The sequence below is a fragment of the Tenrec ecaudatus genome, chromosome 18 (genome assembly GCF_050624435.1).
Source record: "Tenrec ecaudatus isolate mTenEca1 chromosome 18, mTenEca1.hap1, whole genome shotgun sequence".
NCBI lineage: Eukaryota > Metazoa > Chordata > Mammalia > Afrosoricida > Tenrecidae > Tenrec > Tenrec ecaudatus.
This window is the reverse complement of record NC_134547.1, coordinates 72554865-72575457: the sequence shown is the minus strand read 5'-3', so window position 1 is coordinate 72575457 and position 20593 is coordinate 72554865. Positions and strand designations below refer to the sequence as shown.

General features: G+C 51.8%; 1 protein-coding gene across 2 annotated transcripts in view; it reads right to left on the bottom strand.

Annotated features, from left to right (window-relative positions):
- The window catches only part of CDH13 (cadherin 13), a 1090774-nt gene that overhangs the window by 25984 nt on the left and 1044197 nt on the right, over positions 1-20593 (bottom strand). For both annotated transcript variants that reach the window (XM_075536309.1, XM_075536308.1), the window contains exon 11: positions 779-921. In XM_075536309.1, coding sequence (XP_075392424.1) covers positions 779-921 — 143 coding nt within the window. The remainder of the gene's footprint in view (positions 1-778; positions 922-20593) is intronic.

Below are 20593 nucleotides of genomic sequence, written 5' to 3'. Positions count from 1 at the left end.
TGTGTTTTACTGCGTTTGTAGAACTCAGCAGGATCGCTAGTCTACTTGAGGGAGACGAATGGCTCTCCTGCTTTTGTCATGCCAATTTCTCCCCAGGAACCTATGGGATCGGCTGCCGGTTCCCATAAACTCCCCATCTGGTTTAAATACAGGGCTCCTACTTATATATCCAAACACTCACCTGTGTGCTTTCCTCCCCTCCCCTGCTCTGTCTTCTCTCTCTGTCTACTCTCCCAACCCTCTCTGCGCCCTCTGCCAAGTCTCACTCCCTCCAGCCTATTCTCTGCACCTTCCCGCCCAGAAGCAGCTGCTACATGAGTGTGTGCTAGAGAAGGGGGCTTCAACGACTGTGTGGAAAAACGGCATTTACAGACAACACAATTTCCTCATGAAGTTTTCCCAGGCCCCTCGTAGGGACAGCCCACTTGTGGGGATCAGCAGGAACCTCTGGAACATTCCTTCACTTGGGTTAAGTAAAAAACAGCTGCTTTTGTCGACGAGAACACAACTCTGAGATGAAAGACGCAAGGATAGCCCTTCCTTTCCTGGTGTCCGACTGCTCGGAGCCCTAACTGGGGAGCCACTCACCTTCCCACTAGGAGCCATGGCCTCCAACACCTGTGGCTCTGACCGATCACGTGCACGGCTCCACCTTTGTCTAAGGGCCCCCAGCATTTGTATCCTTCCCAAGACTACCAGGCGTTGTCTCAGAAGACCTGGGCCAATGAGAATGATAGTGAAGGGTCCACGCTGGGTGGAGGGCTGCTCAGTTACTCACCGCTGTCAATGGCCAGGAAGAGGGCAGTGTAGACGCTGTTGTGGACAAACGGGGACTCACGGTCCAGCACTGCCGAGGTGTCCACGGACCCGTTGATGGGGTTGATGTTCAGCCAGCCGGCGGGATCCTTGTATATAGAATACCTGCAATGACAAAATGCCCAGGTCACATTCACATGAAACCCATGAAGGGTTGAGGGGCCGCTGGGCACCGGCGGAGCGTTCACCTCTGCAGCCCCAGTCTCGAAAACTCTGAATCGCGGGCCTCATGACGCAGATTCACTGTTCTCACTCAGGATCCCACTCCTCAGACAGAGCCACTGACTGAGCATGCCTGCCAGCACTGGGGCCCACTTAACGCAAAGTGAGGGCTGGAGGGTGGCCCGGTGCTAAGGTTAAGTTCTTGGATTCTAACAGAAGAGTTGGTAGCTGATATCTACCCGGAGATGCCTCAGAAGAAAGGCTTGGCTGTTTCTGAAAAAATCAGCCTCTAAAATCTCCAGTGGCAGAGAAATTCAAGGCCTGTGTGGAGATGGAAGGTCCAGGGCTCAACCAAGATTACAGAAATGGAGCAGGACTGAATCGTGTTCACACATAAGGTTGCCAGGAGTGGACAACCACTTGAGAGCAGCGAGCAGCATTGACAAGCAAAGTATTATCAGAACTCAGAGGACCAACGGCCCATAGGAACTACAGCCTCCTCTAGCCTGAGACCAGAAGAACTAGATGGTGCCCAGCTACCACGTCAGACCCCGCTGACCAAGACCAGAGCAGAAGACCTCAGGTACAATCAATTACAACAAACCAAAAGAACAAAATTCAAAGCAAGACAAACACAAAAAAAACCTGATTAGAAAGAGACCGGAAGAACCTCTGAGATCATTTCTCTGAGAAAACTGTCTTCCTTGAAACCGAAGACACCTCTGAAGGCCACCTTTCAGCCAAGTTATAGACGAGACTATAATACAAATACCACGTGCAATGCATTCTTCAACTAATCAATGGTAAGAAACCAGTATTTGCCCCAAAGCAAAGATAAGCAGACAGGGAGGGTAGGATGGCAATGGGGAACCTGAGTAGGAAATGAGGAGGATGCCGACCCACTGTGGGGATTGTGACCACTGTTAGGGAACAACATGGGTAGGAATGGTTGAGTGGGGAAACGGATTTGGTAGGTAAACATTCACAGAAAGCGCAATGAAATGTTCAAAACCCAACCCAACCCTACAGAGCGCAGTTCTCCTGCGACACATGGGGAGCTACCATAGATTGGAGCTGACTCAGGGCTGGTGGGAGACACAGATGGCACAGAATGGTGGGGGTGACCCCCAGAAAGCTGGGGACCAGCTCACACCACTCGCCAACCTCCCCTTTCACCTCCTGGAGGCTGAATACCACCGTTCACGGGCTTTTGCGACCCCTCAGCCAGGCATGCTCGGTACCTCGCTCTCCGACATTTACAAAGCTGTATCTTTCATAACCTTCTCGATGTAAAAATACCAGGGCACAAGATGTTCTCTGTGCTCTGGGCCTGAAACATGCATATATATGCCTTATTAAGTTGGAATTTCCAGGCAATTTATCTATAATGTGAACTTTGCTTGTTGTGGAGAGGAAAATCAAATTAAACGCAGAGCTCATGGCAGGCTGGAGTGGAGCTTCGCAGGGGCTGTCAGCTTCGAGGCTCCAGGGCAGCTTGCTCAGCAGGTCCAGGGTTATGAGCAGTGTAGGGGTGGGCCATCCAATTCCGCTCAGGTCCTGCATCCACCTGGGAAGGAAGCTGCCAGCTAAGAGGACAGGGCCGGTGGGCCTCACCATAACCAGCACTGTCTGCACATAGTATAGTCATGGGGATGGAATGTCTCTTGAGATCCAAAGGCCCGTCCTGCACGCAGAGCTTTCTGGAACTGCATCCTCAGACCTGGCCGTGAAACTGCTGGACCAGAAGAAATTCTCTACTTACCTTTGTTGCTGTTCTTGCAAGGTGCCTGTAAGTTGATTCGGACTCACCATGGCCCTGCCTACACCCGAATGCAATGCTGCCTGGTCCTGCACCATGGGAGCCCACTAGTCTAGTCCTTGTGTCAACCCATCTCATTGAAGTCTTCCTAGTTTTTTGGTTTTTTTTGCTGACCCTCCGCTTTACTGAGCACGATGTCCTTCTCTAGGCTCTGGTCCCTCCTGATGACCTGTCCAAAGCACGCGAGCCAAGTCGTGCTCTCCTTCTTTGTAGGCAGCATTCCAACATGGATCTGTCTGTTCTGGAAGTCCGTGGGATAACCAATATTCCTCACCATCACCACAATTCAAAGCCATTTGTTCTTCTTCGGTCTTTCTTATTCACTGTCCAGCTTTGGTCTGACTATGAGATGACTGAAGCCGAATGGATTGAGTCAGAAGCACTTGAGTCCTCAGGGTGACCGGATGTCTTGACTTTGAGCCGTCTAGACTGTAGGCTGTCGCATAGTAGGTCTCCATCAGTACAGTAAGTGCAGTAGGTCTTCATCAGCAATTGTTCCAAGCCTTCTTCACTTTCAGCAAGCAAACTGCTGGACCATGACTTGCGCCTATTTAGTAGGATGCTAATGAGCCTTCATCCAATCCGGATCCTATTTACTTCTTCATCTGGTCCAGCTTCTGGGAGTCTCTGTTTGGCACAGAGACTGAACAAGAATGGGGCAAGGACACAGCCCTGGCACACACACCTTTCCTGATTTTAAACTGTGCACTAACCTCTTGTGCTGTCGGTCCATGTACAGGTTCCTCACGAGCACAATTCAGTGTCTTGAAATGCCATTATCCACACGGCATTATCCACCATTTGTTCCGATCCACACAGCTGAATGCCTCGGCAGTCAGACGCCAGTGAGGATCTGCCTGGCATTCTTTGCTTCCTTGCAAGCTCCACCTGACATCAGCATGGGCATCCCTCATTCCATGTGCCCTGCTGAATCTGCTCGGGGTTCTGGCAGCTCCCATCGACGTAATGCTGCAGCCATTTTGGGGATGATCTTCAGCATAATTTTACTTGCAAGTGATATTTATGGTGCAGTTTGGTAATTTCTCTATTCCATTCTCCTGGGAGGAAGAGTCAACTTTAGACCTCATTTATCTCCTGTGTCTTCAAAATCAGTCCCAGAGACCACATTGCCAAGCCCCTTGTTGCAGACCTCCTGCCAGCGTGTGCCTGGTGGGCACGCTGGGAGATGGCTCCAGCCCCACTCACTTTTAACCAAGGACACACTGTGTTTGTGTGCACTGCAGAGAGCTCAGATAATAGAGAGAAGAACATTTGCACCATTGCGTCCAGCTGGAGAGAAAGGCGATGATAATTGCGGTGCAGAAGCTTGTCGCCTACGCGCGAGAAGCCAGGAGCACCCTCCGGCTCTTTTCTTCCGGCCCCTGGTGCTCGCCCGCTGGCCGTGAGTCAATATTTAGGGAGCGTCCGCTACAAGCCAGGCACCGGGCTTGGTGCTGGGTCTACAGTGGGAAGACTCCTGGCTTTCTTGGAACTTAAACTCCAGCAGGAGAGATGGGTTATTAATAAGTCATTATACAAATGGTGATTTAATTACCCTGGCGATGAGAGCCAGGAAGGCTGCGTCTCGTAACTATAAATCACAAAGTGCCAAAGCTGTGCTTTGTTCCGGCGTTGACTCTCTGTTGTGTTATCTGGACCTGGAAGCAGAGATTTGCCGATCCCCTTGGGGTCCCTGTGGACGCTCTCCCCGCATTTTACAGAGGAGGAAACACAGGGGGTCACAGTGGCCCTGCCCAAGTCACACAACGTGAACATTGCAGAATGGCCCTGCCATTGTGGATGCCTCCTTTTGCCCAAATATGCTCTGTCTGTCTCTTTTTTTCTGTTTGCCTCTGGGAATTGGGCAGGGGAGCCCTGGTGGTGCAGCAGTGATTAAGTGCTCGGTACAACCGGAAGGGTGGGGGTCCAACCCCATCAGCCATTCTTTGGAAGAAAGCTGGGCCATCTGTTTCCACAAAAGATGACTGCCTGGGAATCCTGACGGGGCAGTCCCCCTGTCCTACAGGGTGACAATGAGTTAGAATCGCCTCGACAGCATTGGGATGGCTGACAACATGGCGAATTTAATGAATACCCTAAATTTAATGAATACCCATTAATTTAATGAACACCCTAAATTGTACACTCCACAGGGTTAGGTCCTTGGGTGGGACAAGTGGTGAAATGCCTATCAGCCCAGAGGTTGGCAGTTCGAACCCACCAGATGGTCTGTGGGAGAAAGAGGTGGTAGTCTGTTGCCGTAGAAATGACAGTCTTGGAAATGCCGCGGAAGAGATGGGATCCACCCTCCAGGCCCACCACGGCTGTGCTGGACTCGATAGCAGCAGCTTGGTGGGTTGGTGGTTGGCCTGGCTTTGCTTCTCCAGCTTCGGTGTGTGTCAGTTTCCAGGTCTCATTCAGGATCGTAACGCCTGTTCATCTCACCAAGTTCTCCTCTTTCACCAGCCTTGGGCACCCCAGGACTCACAGCCCAAGGACAGGCTTTCCTGGGGACCAGGGGACTAGGATCTACCCAGTGGTACCAATTCCCCAAGAAACAGCGATGAGTTTATGTGCCAGTTCCGTGTACTCACAGGTCTGTGTGTGGAAACCGTGCTGTGGTCAGGGGCTCTTGAGCCCGTGCCGACTCACAGTGGCCCGTGCACTGCAGGACAAACACCGCCTGGTTCTCGGCCACCCTCACAGCTGTGCTCAGGTTTGAGCCCATCGTTGCTGCCATGGTGTCAATCCATCTTGTTGAGGACCTTCCTCTTTTTCGATGCCTCTCCCCTTTACCAAGCATGGTGACCTCCTCCAGGGACTGGTCTCAGATCCTGACAGCATGTCCAAGGAATGTGAGAACAAGTCTCGCCATCCTTGCCTCTGAGGAGCATGCTGGCTGTACTTCTCCCAAGACAGAAAGGCTTGTTCTTTCGGCAGATCGCACCAACAAATAACCACCGCTCCACCAGGCCTCCTTCACAGACTATGTGGTGTGCATCTGTGTTATGATCTGTCAGTATAGAGGTGAGTTGGGGAAGGGCCTTTAAAAAAGGGTCTAAACCAGTTGTGTTTCTGCAATTTCTGGACTGACAAGCATCTGCACATTGCCTGGACCAGCTGTCACGGTTTCCCGGGACCAGACAGTCATTGGAGGGGGAGAAGCCTGTCCTAGTTAGCTCTGCTTCCTCTTCCAGCCCAGTGCTCTCTGGCAACTGGAAAATGTGGAAGGAATAAGCAGCTCAGAGAAGCCTTCTGGAGACATCTCCCCTCACTAAATGGGTGGAGCTGGAGCTGTTGAACTGCGTACCAAGGCCTCCTCCTCTCCCGTCACAGGGACTCAGAATGTATCTTCCCTCAAAGCAGACACTAGCACACATAGGCCCCAAGACACACACACACACACACACACACACACACTCATGTGTGTGCGAGCATGCGTGTGTGTACACACGTGTGTGTGTGTGTGCGCCTGGGTCTGGGGGCATATGTGTGATGGTGTCTGGGTTGGGGGACCTGGGTTCTCCAATCTTTTCTAAGGATGCCAGGCCAAAACCATGCACGACAAAACCCAAGATCCAGTTCCAGATGCTCTCGGGGCTCCTACGATGGAGTTGCAGAGTGCCAAAAACTAACCAACCAACCAAACAACCAACCAAAAAACCCCAGAAGGGTTGAGAACTTATTTTTATTTGCATTTTCATCTGCTGGGAATACATTGAGCCAAACAAAGGCCCTTCTGGGTTTTGGCAGCAGGCTCTTTGTTCGTAGCTCTAATGACTGGAGCAGAACGGACCGAGGATGCCACGGGCTCGTCTCGTGAACGTGTGACTACATGTGTGAATGAATGCAAGCGTACTTTGCTCTCTGACTGGCCTTTCTGATCAACCTGCCCTATGATCTCTGCTTGAGTTTATTTGGTATAGCTTGTTTTCTTTGTTGTCCTCGAGCGTCCCCACAGCAAAACATACACCCAACACAGCCATCTCTGCATGTGCCTGTCAGTGACGCTATGACATTCCTTGAGTTGTGCAGCCCTTCCTGGCCCCACTTTTCTGGGTTGTTCCTCCCACATACCCATCAAATCACTGCCCCTTACAGTTTCTGGCTAATCTTTCTAGTAGCTGCTCTAAGTGGGGTCCCCTATTGACAGTTCTTACAAGAGCTCTATGCTCAATGAAGACGTTTTACCAGTTCAGCTAGACCATTGTCCAGATCTAAGGAGTTCTTCTTGGATTTAAAGTTTAAGGTTTAAAGATGACCTCAGGGCTGTAGTTTCAGCTACCCTTTAAGGCTCCAGGAAAATCTAGATTCCATGAGCATTTGGCATCATGGTCTGCATTTCCCTCCCTTTGATCAGGATCTTATATGGAATCTTTGATCAAAATGATAAGTGATGGTGGCTGGGCATCATCTAGTTCTTCTGGTCTCACGGCAAAGGAGGCCATTGTCTACAAAGGAAATTGGCCACACATTCTATATCTTCTCCTTCTCCACCACCTCATTGTCTCTAGGTGAGCACACCTTTTATCCTGATCCATGAAGGTTACACTATTTCTCCATGCCGATCATGGTGCTTGTTCTTCCAAGCCCACACAGAGACCTAGATCCTATAACGCACTTGCCTGCGATCTTAGGTACGTTACTTTAACCCCCGAACCTCGGTCTACCCACCTGTAAAATGAGGGGCCTGAGACAGGATCTCTAAGATTTCTTCTCACTCTGATAAGTTACTCCACCCAGGTGATCCGTGGCTGAACAAAAGGTTATAAACCTCTCCCTGGTGGAATGCAACATTCCATAAGCAGCGGAAGTACAGAAAGTGAAAAGGCCGCCGCTGAAGGTGAGAGCAAAGACAGACAGCCAGCAGGGAAAGCCTGTCTGAATGGCTCTGTCTGACTTCAGGGGGATCTTTTTTGGGGGAAGGAGGATCATGACAAGGAGATTTATGTCCTGAGACCCAATGCAAATGCCAGGTTTGTATGATGCCCATTTATCAGTGCCCAGGGAGGGGGAGTTGCTGATTTATGACCCCACCGCCCTACTTTGTATTCTGCCTGGCTCAGAAAGTTAACTGACAACATTGAGCGAAATGGCTTCCCTCTCCCTGCAGACAGCGGCTTACAAATGAGTGCCACTGGGTGTTTTGCTCTAGAAAATGAGCCTTTGGAAACTCTCATTGGAAGTTAATTGTGAACGCTCTCCTTAAACCTGCCTGTGGGGCCAATAGCTTTGTTGTTGCTCTGCCTGATTCATTTGCTGACAACACTGGGCTTGGAAACAAACGTTGGCCCCCTCTGCTTCCCAATGCTCTGGCTTGGCTTCCTCAACTGAATGGAAGTCTGGACCGTGTGCCGGGGACCCATGTGGCGGTGTGCCCTGTGAGGAGAGCTTGTGCCCATGTTTAAAAAGGGAGGTGACGCTGACTTGTGAGCGGCAGAGTAGGGCTGTTGAGTTGGCTGGTCCAGAATTGCACATGGCGGCCCAACTGGTCAACAGGAGGCCTCTACTGGCCCAGCGGGGCAGAGCCAGCTTCGCCAAGACTCCTGGCCTTTCTTCCCAGTCAACATTTCCCAGACTGTCTGCCTTTTACCTCTGACTACTGAGCTGAGCTGGGTCCCCCACAAAAGATACATTCAAGGTCTGACCTCAGGCCTGTGAAGGTGTCCTTCTTTGGAGACGGGGTCTTTGTAGATGCAATGAACTCCCATGAACCCATCATGGAACAGAGGAGGTCCTCATCCAATAGGGAAGGTGCCCTTCAGAAAGCGCCAAGAAGATAGAGAGACAGATGGACACAGAAGGAAGATGGCCGCATGAGATGTGAGTTATGGGGCCATGAGCAGGAACACTCAAAACTGGAAGAAGAGAAGGATTCTATTGTGGTCCATGTGACCGTCATCTCTTCACTGGCATCTCCATCTCTTCTGTCTTTTCTCAACACTGGTCTGTGCCTTCTACCAGCTTCTGAGGAGGTTCTGCAGGTGATCCACTCCCCCCTCCACCCACCAGATCAAGACTCAAATTCTGCATCAGGAGGAACCAGAGCCAGCACAGACCCGCCACTCCTTGATGGAACAGACCTGGCTCGTCAGCCTCTTTCCTCCACTGGGATTTGTCCCCAGGCTCGCCACCATGTCTCGGGCAGCCCTCACTTCCCGCTTTGATGTTTAGAGGCAGGCTCAGGTGTGCCACTTGCTCTGTCCTCGTCACAAGATCTGTTCTACACCTTGGACATCGCTTCCACCACAGAGCTCACACGGAAATTGTTTATTAAGCCCCCTCCTACACTATGCGGGTCAGACCCTGGATGACAGCGGCCATATAGGCTGTAGTTACGGTGTATCTCCAGAACCTGTGAATGAGGGTTGAACTCACATTTCATGAGTGAATGAGGCTGCCTGGGAGGGAGTCCCCAGGGGAAGGTGACCCTAGAGGTGGTAGAAAGGCTGGGAAGACCCACGGAGGTGCACTCAAAGCCCTGCCAACGCGGCGGTGTCTAGCCAGGTCTCCCAGTGGATCAACTGGATTGCAACATAGCCCCTGCTCAGTCAGCCTCCTGGGTCCCTGCCAAGCCCGGGCCATCACACATCCTATCCCTCTGGGAAGATTAGTGGCCAGGCTGGACATTCCCGGGAGAGGGAAGGTAAGAGTATGAATCTCCAGGAGAAGTGTAAGGAGCCATTTAGAGGATTGCAGAAAGCACTTCTTAGCAGAATTAGAGGCTGGTCTAGGAAGGAGAACCAATGGTAAATTTGATATTGTCTGATTTTATCCATCCATACACTCGTGCACCCCACCTCCATCCTTCTGCATTTCCACCCATTCATCTATGCATCATCCATCCATCCATTCATCCATCCATCCATCCATCCATCCATCCATCCATCCATCCATCCATCCACACACCATGTACCCATCCTCCATTTTCCTCCTGTGCATCCATTTATTCATCCATGTGCCCATATATCATTCATCACTCATCCATCCATCCATCCATCCATCCATCCATCCATCCATCCATCCATTCCTTCACACACCATGTACCCATCCCCTCATGCATCCATCCTCCACCTTCCTTCTGTGCGCCCATCCATTCATCGATGCATTCATTCATCTCTGTCCATCCATCCATCCATGCATCCATCCACCTGCCACGTGTGTATCACCCACCCATTCATGCTTCACACCTTCCATGCACCCAATGTACTCCTGCACAGAGCCAACCTTTCAGGATTCACTGTGAAGCTACCGGGCACCAGTCACTCTTCCGGGGACCACACATCTACGACAGAGGACAAGCTGCAACATTCTTGCCCTAGGAGAACATTATGCTCTAGAAGAGGGAGAGGGATCACAAACAAACATGCAGACAGACCATACTACAACTTCAAGGAGTGACAGGTGCGCTGAGACCCCTCACAGGGGCCATTGCTAGAGAGAGTCATGGTGACGGCTGGGCAGAGCCGGGGAGAGTCTCCTTTGTGAGGGTGGTCAAGGGCAATCCTTCCAAGGAGGCGACAGGGAAGCCCTGACAGAAAGGACAGAGTTACAGGAAGATGGAGAGGGTGAGCATACCAGCTGACGAGTGTCCTCACTGAGAGGACAGGGGGTTGGCAGAGCACAGAGCAGTCGGCTGGACCCTTGTTCAGACCCTGGCTCGGTCCTAACCTTAGTGAACAACGGCTTCCCTACATGCCAAATGGAGACACTGAAAACTTTCCTTGTGAGGATGGGCCCGTAGGCAGGCGGGGCATGTTCCTTACCTTGGAGTAGGCTCCCTAACCCAGCTACGACCTGAACTCTGAGCCAAGCAGAAAGTGTTACGCTTCTGGCACATCTGTGTCACAAGACGGATCATCTCGGCTCTGGCCACCAGTTTCAGACTGACATCTCTCATCTGTTTTGGGGCTCCTTCCATATTTTAAAACTTCCCCACAAACTCCCTTTATTATGCATGGCATCCAGCACTCGTTACTGTGAAGGCGGAAGGTCACAGCGTGACTCAGAAATATGGCGCCTGCCAGGAGGATGATGGAGGGAGCTGGCCTTCCACAGAGGGTCCCGGCGGCGCTGTGAGCTCAAGCCAACGATTCTATCCCCTGCGGTGAGATAAAAGCAAGGGGGGTGGGGGGAATCTTTAGCTGCTATGTTGACAATAAACTTTTTTATTAGGAAGCCTTTTATTTTTTAGTAAGATGACATTGAATCTCAACCTCCCTCCTTTTCTCTCTCTCTGCCTCTCTCTACCTCGCTCTCATTTTGGAAGGAGGGCCAGAGATGCGGCACAGGAAGCTGTGATCCTGACAGAGTTAAACAAACATGCCGAAATCAACACACATTTCAAGGGTGTGAGGTCACAGGGCCCGTGAACCCAGTCTGCCTGAGCTGCGCTTGTCAGCTTCCTGCTTCGATCTCTGTGAACATTGGGCTCTTCTGTTCCTTTCATGGTGAGTGCTGGGAAATGTGCCCCCCACCCCAGCCAGTCCTCTGGGCGAACAAATCTCTGATTCGTCGTGCTTGCCTATTCCTGTGGTGTAAATGCTTCTCTTGTAGTTGGCTTCCAGCTGCCAGCGTGGTATCCCTGAGCGCAGGGTTTGGGAGAGAGAAGGGCAATCCGTTCTTGCAACCTGGCCTGAGCTAGCTGGGGGATGCCGCTGCTCCACCATTACCTGGAAAATGTCGATGACTCCCTACTCCGAGATGGGGACCCCTGGTCGTGTAGTGGGTGATAATGAAAGGTCAGCAGTTCAACACCATGAGCTGCTTCGAGGGAGGAAGATGAGGCTTCTAGTCCCATAAAGAGTGACTGTCTCAGAAACCCACAGGGGCAGTTCTGCCCCGTCGTACAGGGTCACTATGAGTCAGCATCCAATCGATGGTGGTTGGGTTTGCTTTGCTTTTGGATGGAGAGGTGAAGGCTGAGCTTTCGACACCCTGTGGCAGCCAGCCCAAATGCTACGGGGACATGTGAACGCCACCGACCGTCCACAGGAATTCTGGGCCCACCTGCCGGGCCAAGGTCATCAAGGACAAAGTTTTGAAGGGGAAGAAGGGCGGGGACTGAGGCACTAGGTCTTCACAGACGAGCCAGGGAGAACTCAGTGCGAAGTACGGCACAAACCCGCGTGACTGCCACCCAGGATTTAATACTGAAGCCAGCGTGAGCTCCTACCAATACAGACCCCTCTCCGGCGGTCTGTGGAATGAGGTGGGGGCTCTTCTGGGCGAAGGCATGCCCACGTGAGCCAAGAAATAGTCGAGATGATGGCAGTAAAACTCTCAATTCCCAACCGGTCTGCTGACTTTATCTGGTCCCAGCTGGAAAGGGCTTATTCAGCAAAGAACAGTCCCTGGCGGTTACCAATGGTGTAGAGAAGGGGATGGGCAGATGGGACACACACACACACACACACACACACACACACACACACACACACACACACAGCTTTCTCTTGCAGAAACAAGAGATGTGGGGGAAAGGGAGTTGGCTAATTGGGAACTGATGAGACGGGTGTCCTTGGGGCTCTCTCCACCCAGGAGAGGCCGAAGGAGGCATCGTCCGAGTCTGTGCTCTCTAAAAAACCTCCTGGAAGTAACACACAACACCCCCACCCCAGGCTCCAGGAAGTCAAACATCCTGACCGTGTAAGTGTTGAATAACCCACAGCCAGAGCATCCATCCCAGCCCTGGTGGTGTAGTGGTTTACATGTTGCCTTGCTAACTTCAAGGCCAGCAGTTCGAATCACCAGCTGCTCCACAGGTGAACGATAAATAATTTCTGTTTCCCTAAAGCGCTACAGCCTTGGAAAGCCACAGGGGAAGTTCTACCTTGCTCATAGGGCCATTGGGAGTCAGAACCGACTCCCTGACAGTGAGTTTGTTTTATTTTTAGTATGTACAAGAGGAGCTTCAAAAAGTTCACTCAATTAAAAATTTCCACACACTTTTGGCAGCCCCCTCTGTTATTAGCTCCATGGGCCATCTCAAAGTTTTCCCAAAACAATCTTTCCTCCCCATTATGTGGACTCTGGGTCAACAGGTAAGAGGGTCATGCTGGAAGTTTGCTTCAAGGTATTTCTTTGCTTGTTTTAATCCAGCTATACTTCACTGGTGTCCGGAGAGACCAGCCCCTGGCAAGGACATCGTGTTTGGTAGAGTAGAGGGGCAGTGGGGAAAAGGGAAGGTCCTCCACGAGATGGGCGGACACTGTGGCTGCACCAGTGGGCTCAGGCACAGGGACCACTGTGAGGATGGCCCAGGACCGGCGGTGTTCCACTCTGTGGTGCACAGGGTCGCTATGGGTCAGAACGGAGTCAATGGCACCTCACAACCGCAACACCATTAAAAGAAAAATTTTTTTTACAATAACATGTTAATTAAGGTCATTGAAAAGTGGTTGCAGTCGTCCATGGACAGGGAATGGTCAGAAATGCAGGCCATCTTGGACAGAGGGTTGGAACATAATGTACGGATCTGTCTGAAAGTGGAGACTGTGAGAGAGATGCTGACGTCAGTTCTGCTGATTATCCGTTCCATTGTGGTTGCTAGTTGCTATCAGCTAACTCAGCTCCGACTCATAGCGACCCCATGTATGGCAGAGTCAAGCCCCGCCGGGCCGGCGCTGTCCTCCTTGCGACTGTTGCTCTGTTGGATCCCATTGTCGCAGCCACTACATCCATCTGTTCGCTCTCTAAGGAGCCTGCGCTTTCTCTTGGGCTGCCGTGGCCATATGCGGTGCTGATGCATCCATGTGGCCGGCTGCTGACCAAAGCACCTGAGATTTGCGTCCGCCCAGAGGTGCCTCAGAAGCAAGGTCTGGAGGACTACTTTGGAAAAACCCAGCCATCGGACACTCTGAGCGACCTCACATGGGAGCGCTGAATGTCTGGCTGGATTCAGTGGCTCCTGATTTTGTAGAGTGTTGCTACTGTGGACAGAAGCAAATGTGGAAGGGCAGGGGTGCATAAAGGCACAGGATACAAAGCATACACACCATCCTGTGACCTTTCCAGAAGCCACAGGAAGGGGTCAGAGTGACACTTAGGGTCATGTGGCTTGTATAACTGGCTCTGCAGTGTCTGTGTCCCCTGGGGCTAAGACCACCCCGATCTTCCTCTGGGCAGCTCTCCCTCCCTCACACTGACCCTCAGGTGTTCCTGGACCTTCTTCCTTGGTGTGGACCCAGGATTTGCCTAACCCCACTGCTGTTGTGTTAGTCTGACTCACAGGGACCCTACAGGACGGGGTTGAATGACAGCGATTAAGGGAGAAGGCAGCGATTGGTGTGGACTGGGCATATACCACCGAGACACAGGCCTGGGGATCCCACTGGACCATTTCGAAGCAGCGTATCAACAGGTGAGCGGCAGACCCTCTGGCCACCTTGGTTCTAACTACCTGGAGGCAAGGGGAGGAAACATACAGGGCTGGGAATCACCAGGGCACGGAGTTTTCAGATGTACATGTCAAGGTGTGGACCAGCCCCACTGCCAGGCTGACACCAGAGGAATCAGCGAGGCAAAGACGTTGGCACTCTGGTTTCTAATAGATCCACCTGGTTCTGTTTCTCTCTGCACCTCCCGGGGAAAGAAACACCCTTTTGCCACTGGCTCTTCCCTGTTACAGACACTGTTCTGCTTAGGCCACTAAGCTTTCTGCTCAGTTCACCACCCAGCCCTGTCTCGGCCATTCCTTACGTTAAGTAAGCCTACACTGAAAGTCTAGAGGGGTGTATAACACAGCGGTGCTTTTCCGGAAACTCAACCCTATTAATTTTATTGGCACATCACCCGGGTTTTTATGAAAAGAGTAAAAAGCATTTCGCAGAGTGACTCTGGAAGGATAGTGCCTCTCAGAGGCGCGTGTTAGAGACGTCTCAGGGCAGGAAGGACAGACTACCAAGAAGGCATCGGCCGCCCGCTTTGGAGGAAGCAGCCGCTGGAAACCTGACGCAGAGCATCGAAACGGTGTCCGATACAAGGTCAACTGCATGGAAGCAGAAAACTGTCGGGAAGGTGGCGGAGGGTGCGCCCCTGGGGTCTGGCGGCACTTGAATTGTGACTGAGGGGGAGCTGCTTTCTCAAAGGAGAGTCGACCACGCAGATGGCAAAGTACAGGGACTTGTATTTCAGTCTGTGTGTGTGTATTAGGGTAAGCCAAAAAGTATTGCCCCCCAATTCATAGAAACATATTAAACAAAAAAGTCAAATTGCAAAGCTATTGCTTCTCAGTGGCCTCTACACTGAGCTGCTACCCACAAGGCCAGTGGTTTGAACCCACCGATGCTCCTCGGGGGAAAGATGAGGCTGTCTGCTCCCAGAAAGGTTTGTTCTACTCCATCCTGTAGGGTCACAATGGATTGGCATTCACTTGCTGGCAGTGAGTTTTTAAAATTGCTTTTCAAGGATGTCTTCTGTCTAGGTCCACACACTTCTGAAGGCGGGGGTTCCCCTCTCGCCAACTTTCCCGACAGATTCTGTGCTCGGTGACTTTGTGTGACTCATCAAAGGGCCCATTGGCCATCCTCTGGGCGGCGGATGATCACTCCTTGGAGAAGTTAAGTTCAGGGAGCAAAGGGCGTCTGAGGAGTAAACCCAGGGCTGTAGTTGGGTGGATGAAGGTCAGGGTTTCTGATGAAATTCCCCAAGGACAGCCCTTGCTACCTTTGAAGAAGGAGCAGGTGCTGGGGAGTGATGGGGCCCGGGGGGATGTCTGTGAATGTGCTGCGGTTTGGAAAGAGGGTCTCTGAAGGTGTCCTGGGTCTACAGGAGGCCATCATGGAGTAGGGTGGGTCCTAACCCCAACCACTTCTGAGTCGCGTCTTCCTCAAAGGACAGCACAGTCACAGACGCACAGAGGGTGATGATGTCATACATCGACAGGCCCAGGAATGCCAAGGACGATGGTGGGGGCTGGAAGCTGAGGTGACCGAGGAGGGTCTTCCCTACGCAGGCAATGCCCTGAAGCCACAATTTTAGCTTCCTGTTTCTGAAGCCCCTGACTTGTGGTGTTTCTGTGACGGCAGCCCCAGGAGACTACAGCCCAAGGTGCGTCTTGTGCATCGATCAGAAGGTCACGAAGCAGGCAGGCACTTGTGGAGCTTGGTCTTTAGGAGGTTGCCCGTCGCCACTATCACTATCATAAGGCACGGGGGACCCTTCCAGAAGGCACGGCCCTGAGCTTTAATGATGTCCGCTGGGACCCCAGTGGGAAAGTCTGCCAATGAACCGAGTTGATGCCATTGAGACATGACCGATGGCTAAGTCTCTCGTTCGTCATGCCTGAGTCTGCCCTTGCGTTTGTCTCCCAGTAGTGCCTCCTCATGGAAACTCAAGTATGTGTGAGGAGGACACTCCGCCCAGGCGCCTGATTCACTGTGTGACATCACTTCCATCTGGAGAACTTCCGGGAAGGGGCAGCTACCTCTGCTCCCCATTATACCCATTGTCTGCTGCATGGCAGTCCTCCCAAGGCACCCTTTCCCTGGACCCCTAGTCCTGTGTCCCAACAATCTGAAAAGTGGTCTTCCTCTTTCTGAGCCCCTTGGGATCCTGCTGAGTTCATCCCAGTGTGCCCACTGGACCTCCTTGGAGTGTGATGAGGTCTTTTCCCCTGGATGGCAACATACGGCAAGGTGGCCGTCATGGTCTCTCCTTCCGTTCCCATTCCCAGCTGCCTCCACGACACAGGGTCTGGAGCCCTCTCGCGCCCTTCATAACACTGATGAAAGCCCTGCTTACCGGGTCCTTAGGAGGGGTCGCCGCTGTGCTAAGAGCTGCACCCCTGTTGCGTGCTCACCCAGGGCTACCCCTATTTCAAACACAAAGGCCCCCAGGCAGGCTCAGAGGAGGCCATTTGGTTTCCTCAGGCCCCACAGCTGCTAAGTAGCAATATCAGTGGCTGGAAGGAACCCAATTTCCTCTGATCCCAGAGCCATTCTCACAGAGAAGCAATGCTGGCCGGTCTCACTCGGACGACAGGCCCCGGCTGTATTCTCCTCGTTCTGGAAAAAGATAGACACAACTGTCGGGGTACGAAAGAAGGCGCCCTGGTGGGAGAGTGGTTGCTCATTGGGCTGCGATGTGCAAAGTCGGCAGTTTGAAACCACCCACCGCTCTTCAGGAGAAAGATGGGGCTTTCTACTCCCGTCAGTAATTACAGGCTCAGCGGATAGTGCCCGGCTATTAGCAGATAGAGCATCTGGGGTCTTAAAGGCTTCAAGTTAAACAAGTGGCCATCTAGCAGGGAAGCAACAAAGCTCACATGGAAGAAGCACACCAGCCTGTGCGATCACGAGGGGTCGATGGGATCAGAGATCAGGCATTGAAGAGCCTAAGCAAACAATCATATCGGGTCAAGCAAGGACGGCTGGAGTAGAGGCCCAAAGCCCACCTGTAGACAATTGAATTAGGATGGGATGGTGGGGGAGGGAGGGAAAAAAGAGGAGCCGATACCAAGGGCTCAAGTAGAAAGAAAATGCTTTGAGAATGATGATGGCAACCTATGCACAAATGTGCTTGATACAACTAATGTATGGATTGTGATAAGAGCTGTAAATAATAAAATAATAATCCCAATAAAATAATAACACCCCCACCCCCAAACCAAGGCCCCAACCCTGAGGAGCACCATTCTCCTCTGGTGCACATGGAGAGACCATGGATGGAAGTTGACTTGATAGCAATTGATTATGTGACATCTTTCTTTATTCTCAAAATTCTTCCTTAAAATAACAGGCAGGCAACCCCCACCCTTGGAATTTTGTAGCAAATGAAGCATATTAAAATAAAAAAAATTCCCTCATTAAAACACAATAAAACAACAACAAAACCAGTTACAGTCTTGGAAACTCACGGGGGGCAGTTCTACCCTTTGAGTCAGTATTGACTCTGTGGCAGTGATTTAGGTTTTTTGCATTTTGGACACGAAAGTATTCTCAGAGGCCCACTGTGGAGGCTGATGGGCATTGGCGATCTATGTGTATAAATGGCAATTGAGTGTTTGTTGTGGGCAGGGGTCCTGGCAGGTATACAGGGTGATTAAGATAAGATGCCTGTGGTGAAAGAGTGATTCTGAAACACAGCATGTGCGGTGCGCAGTGTGGGTGGGCACTTTGAGGACAGAGAGGACATCGCTCAACCCCAGTGAGGTCAAGGTTTTCGTCTCGCTTGGATTCACCATCGATGCTCGTTAAGCAGCAGCCAGGAGACCCAACCACGTGCTGCCTTGGGTACCTCCTGGGCCGCTTTAACGAGCGGAAACGTGGGAGGTTACCGTATATACTCGTGCGTAAGCCGAGTTCTTCAGCACATATTTAAATTAGGCGCCTCGAGACGAGCCAGTCAGGGTGCAGTGTAGCAACGATGGAACATACAACTTTCCTCTAGTTCCTAAATGCCCGCCCCCCACTATCATGATCTCAATTCCACCTTGCAAATCCAGCTAGACCAGAGCGTGTACACTGGTACAGATAGCAACTGTACAGATAGGAAACACAGGGAATCCAGGGAGGATGATCCCTTCAGGACCAGTGCTGAGAGTAGCGATATCTGGAGGGTGGAGGTAGGGTGGGGTAGGAAGGGGGATCGATTACAAGGATCTACATATAACCCCTTCCTTGGGGGACAGACAACAGAAAAGTGGGCAAAGGGAGACAACGACATCGGACAGTGTAAGATATGACAAAATAATAATTTATAAATTATCAAGGGTTCATGAGGGAGGGGAGAGCGGGGATAGAGGGGGAAAATGAAGAGCTGATACCAAGGGCTCAAGTAGAAAGCAAATGTTTTGAGAATGATGAGGGCAACAAATGTTCAGATGTGCTTGATACAATGGATGCATGTACAGATTGTGATAAGAGTTGTAAGAGCCCCTAATAAAATGATTTAAAAAATCAGGTGCTTTGGCTGACATTCGGGTCGACTTATACTTGAGTATATATGGTACTTTGAGACAAAGGAGCACCTGACCCAAGCCACAGTGTTTTCAATTGCCTCATATACAGGTGAAAGCTGGAAACTGCATAAAGAAGCCTGCAGAAGAATCGATGCTTTTGAATCTCAGTGCTTCCAAAGAGTACTGGACGTACGGTGGACTGCCCAAAGGACAAACAGGTCTGTCTTGGAAGAAGTACAGCCAGAACGCTCCTGAGAGGCCAAGATGGGGAGACTTTCAAAGATGGCTCACTTATTTTGGACATGCTGTCGGGGGAGACCAGCCCCCAGAGAGAGGCATCATATTTGGTGAAGTGGAGGGGCAGCAAAAACGAGGAAGACCCTTGGCGAGATGGGTTGATGCAGTGTTTCAACAACAGGCTCAAACACCAGGATTGAGATGATGGTGCCGGATCCGCGGTGCTTTATTCCGTATGCGTACGGTCGCTGTGATTCAGAACCAAGTCAGTGGGCCCCAACAATCACAATAAATCAAAACCCCTAAAACACACCCGTCTAGTGTATGTTCTAGGCCTTCCCTAGAGGCAGCTGCTGCGCCCACAGTATGGTCATGTGAACACACTGTTGACAACCCAGCCATTCTGACTCACGGCGACCCTACAGGACAGAGCACAACTGCCCCTGTGCATCCCCGAGACGGAACTCCTTGTGGGAGTGGAAAGCCTTGTCTTTCCCCCTTAGACCTTAGTGATCAGATAAATGTCATCAAGTCAAGGCGAGGTCATATGCCACTCAAACACAAAAACCAAACCCACAGCTGCCCCCTTGATGCCAACCCTCGGCGCCTAGAGGTCAGAATAGACTTGCCCGTAGGGTTTCCGGGGCTGACAGAGCACAGCCTCCTCTTTTTCCCAAGGAGCAGCTGGCTGGTGGGTCGCTGCTGTACCCCACTGTGCCATGAGGGGTCCCCATCAAGATCATGGAGTAGGACAGCGTCAGGGGAAGTTCCACTCTGTTACGAGAGGTCGTGGTGAGCCGGAATCGACTGGACACTGCCCGACAGTGACAATGCTGCCCCCTTTCATGGCTGCCCCAGGACGTGTTTCTCTAGCCCGGAGTCCTGTGGGACCCAGCAGCTTGCCCCAGCTTTTCGTTCATAAGCCAGGTCCCAGGCTACAGCTGCACATGAATCTCCTTCCCGCCCGACGCTTGCTCCATTCACTGACCATACAGCGTGGCCATCTTGGAAAAGGTTGATTTGAAATGCAAACGAGTGGGTACCAGTGGCCAGTCCTGCTTCCTAAAACCTACCCAACACACTGTGTTTCGTGGCTGTATTTAAAGGGCTGGGGAGGAAGAGAGGTCTGGTGATGGCCATGCCACTGAAGTCAGGGGACGTGGGCCCTCAGTGGATAAGGGCAGGCCCTGACCACCTGGCCAGAGTCAGCCCTGCTCCCACCTCTCGGTGAGTCCATGCTCCTCCTGACCTGCTTCAGTGATGCAGGAAGCGGGGCCGGGGCAGTGAAGCTGTACCTGGCTGTTCCCTGGACTGGCCAGCTTCCTCATTGCCCCTTTGCATCTCTGGGCCTTCAGTGCTTAGAAAGGCCCTCCCCTCACTGTCACCTGGCCTCTGTCCTTAGCCCTCAGCTCAAGGGGAGGTGAGCGGGGAGGAACCCAAGGCCCATGCTTCTGCCTTCGACGTTTCCCAGCCTGGTTTGTGTGAGTGTGTGTGTGAATGTGAGTGTGTGTGTGTGAATGTGAGTGTGTGTGTGTGTGTGTGTGTGTGTGTGTGTAGGGGACCAGTTGCGGAGAAACCCACCGAGGCAGAGACAACACTGATTTCCTCCTGGATACCCAGGCAGGCTTCTTCCCAGCCTCCCTTGCAGCCAGACTGTC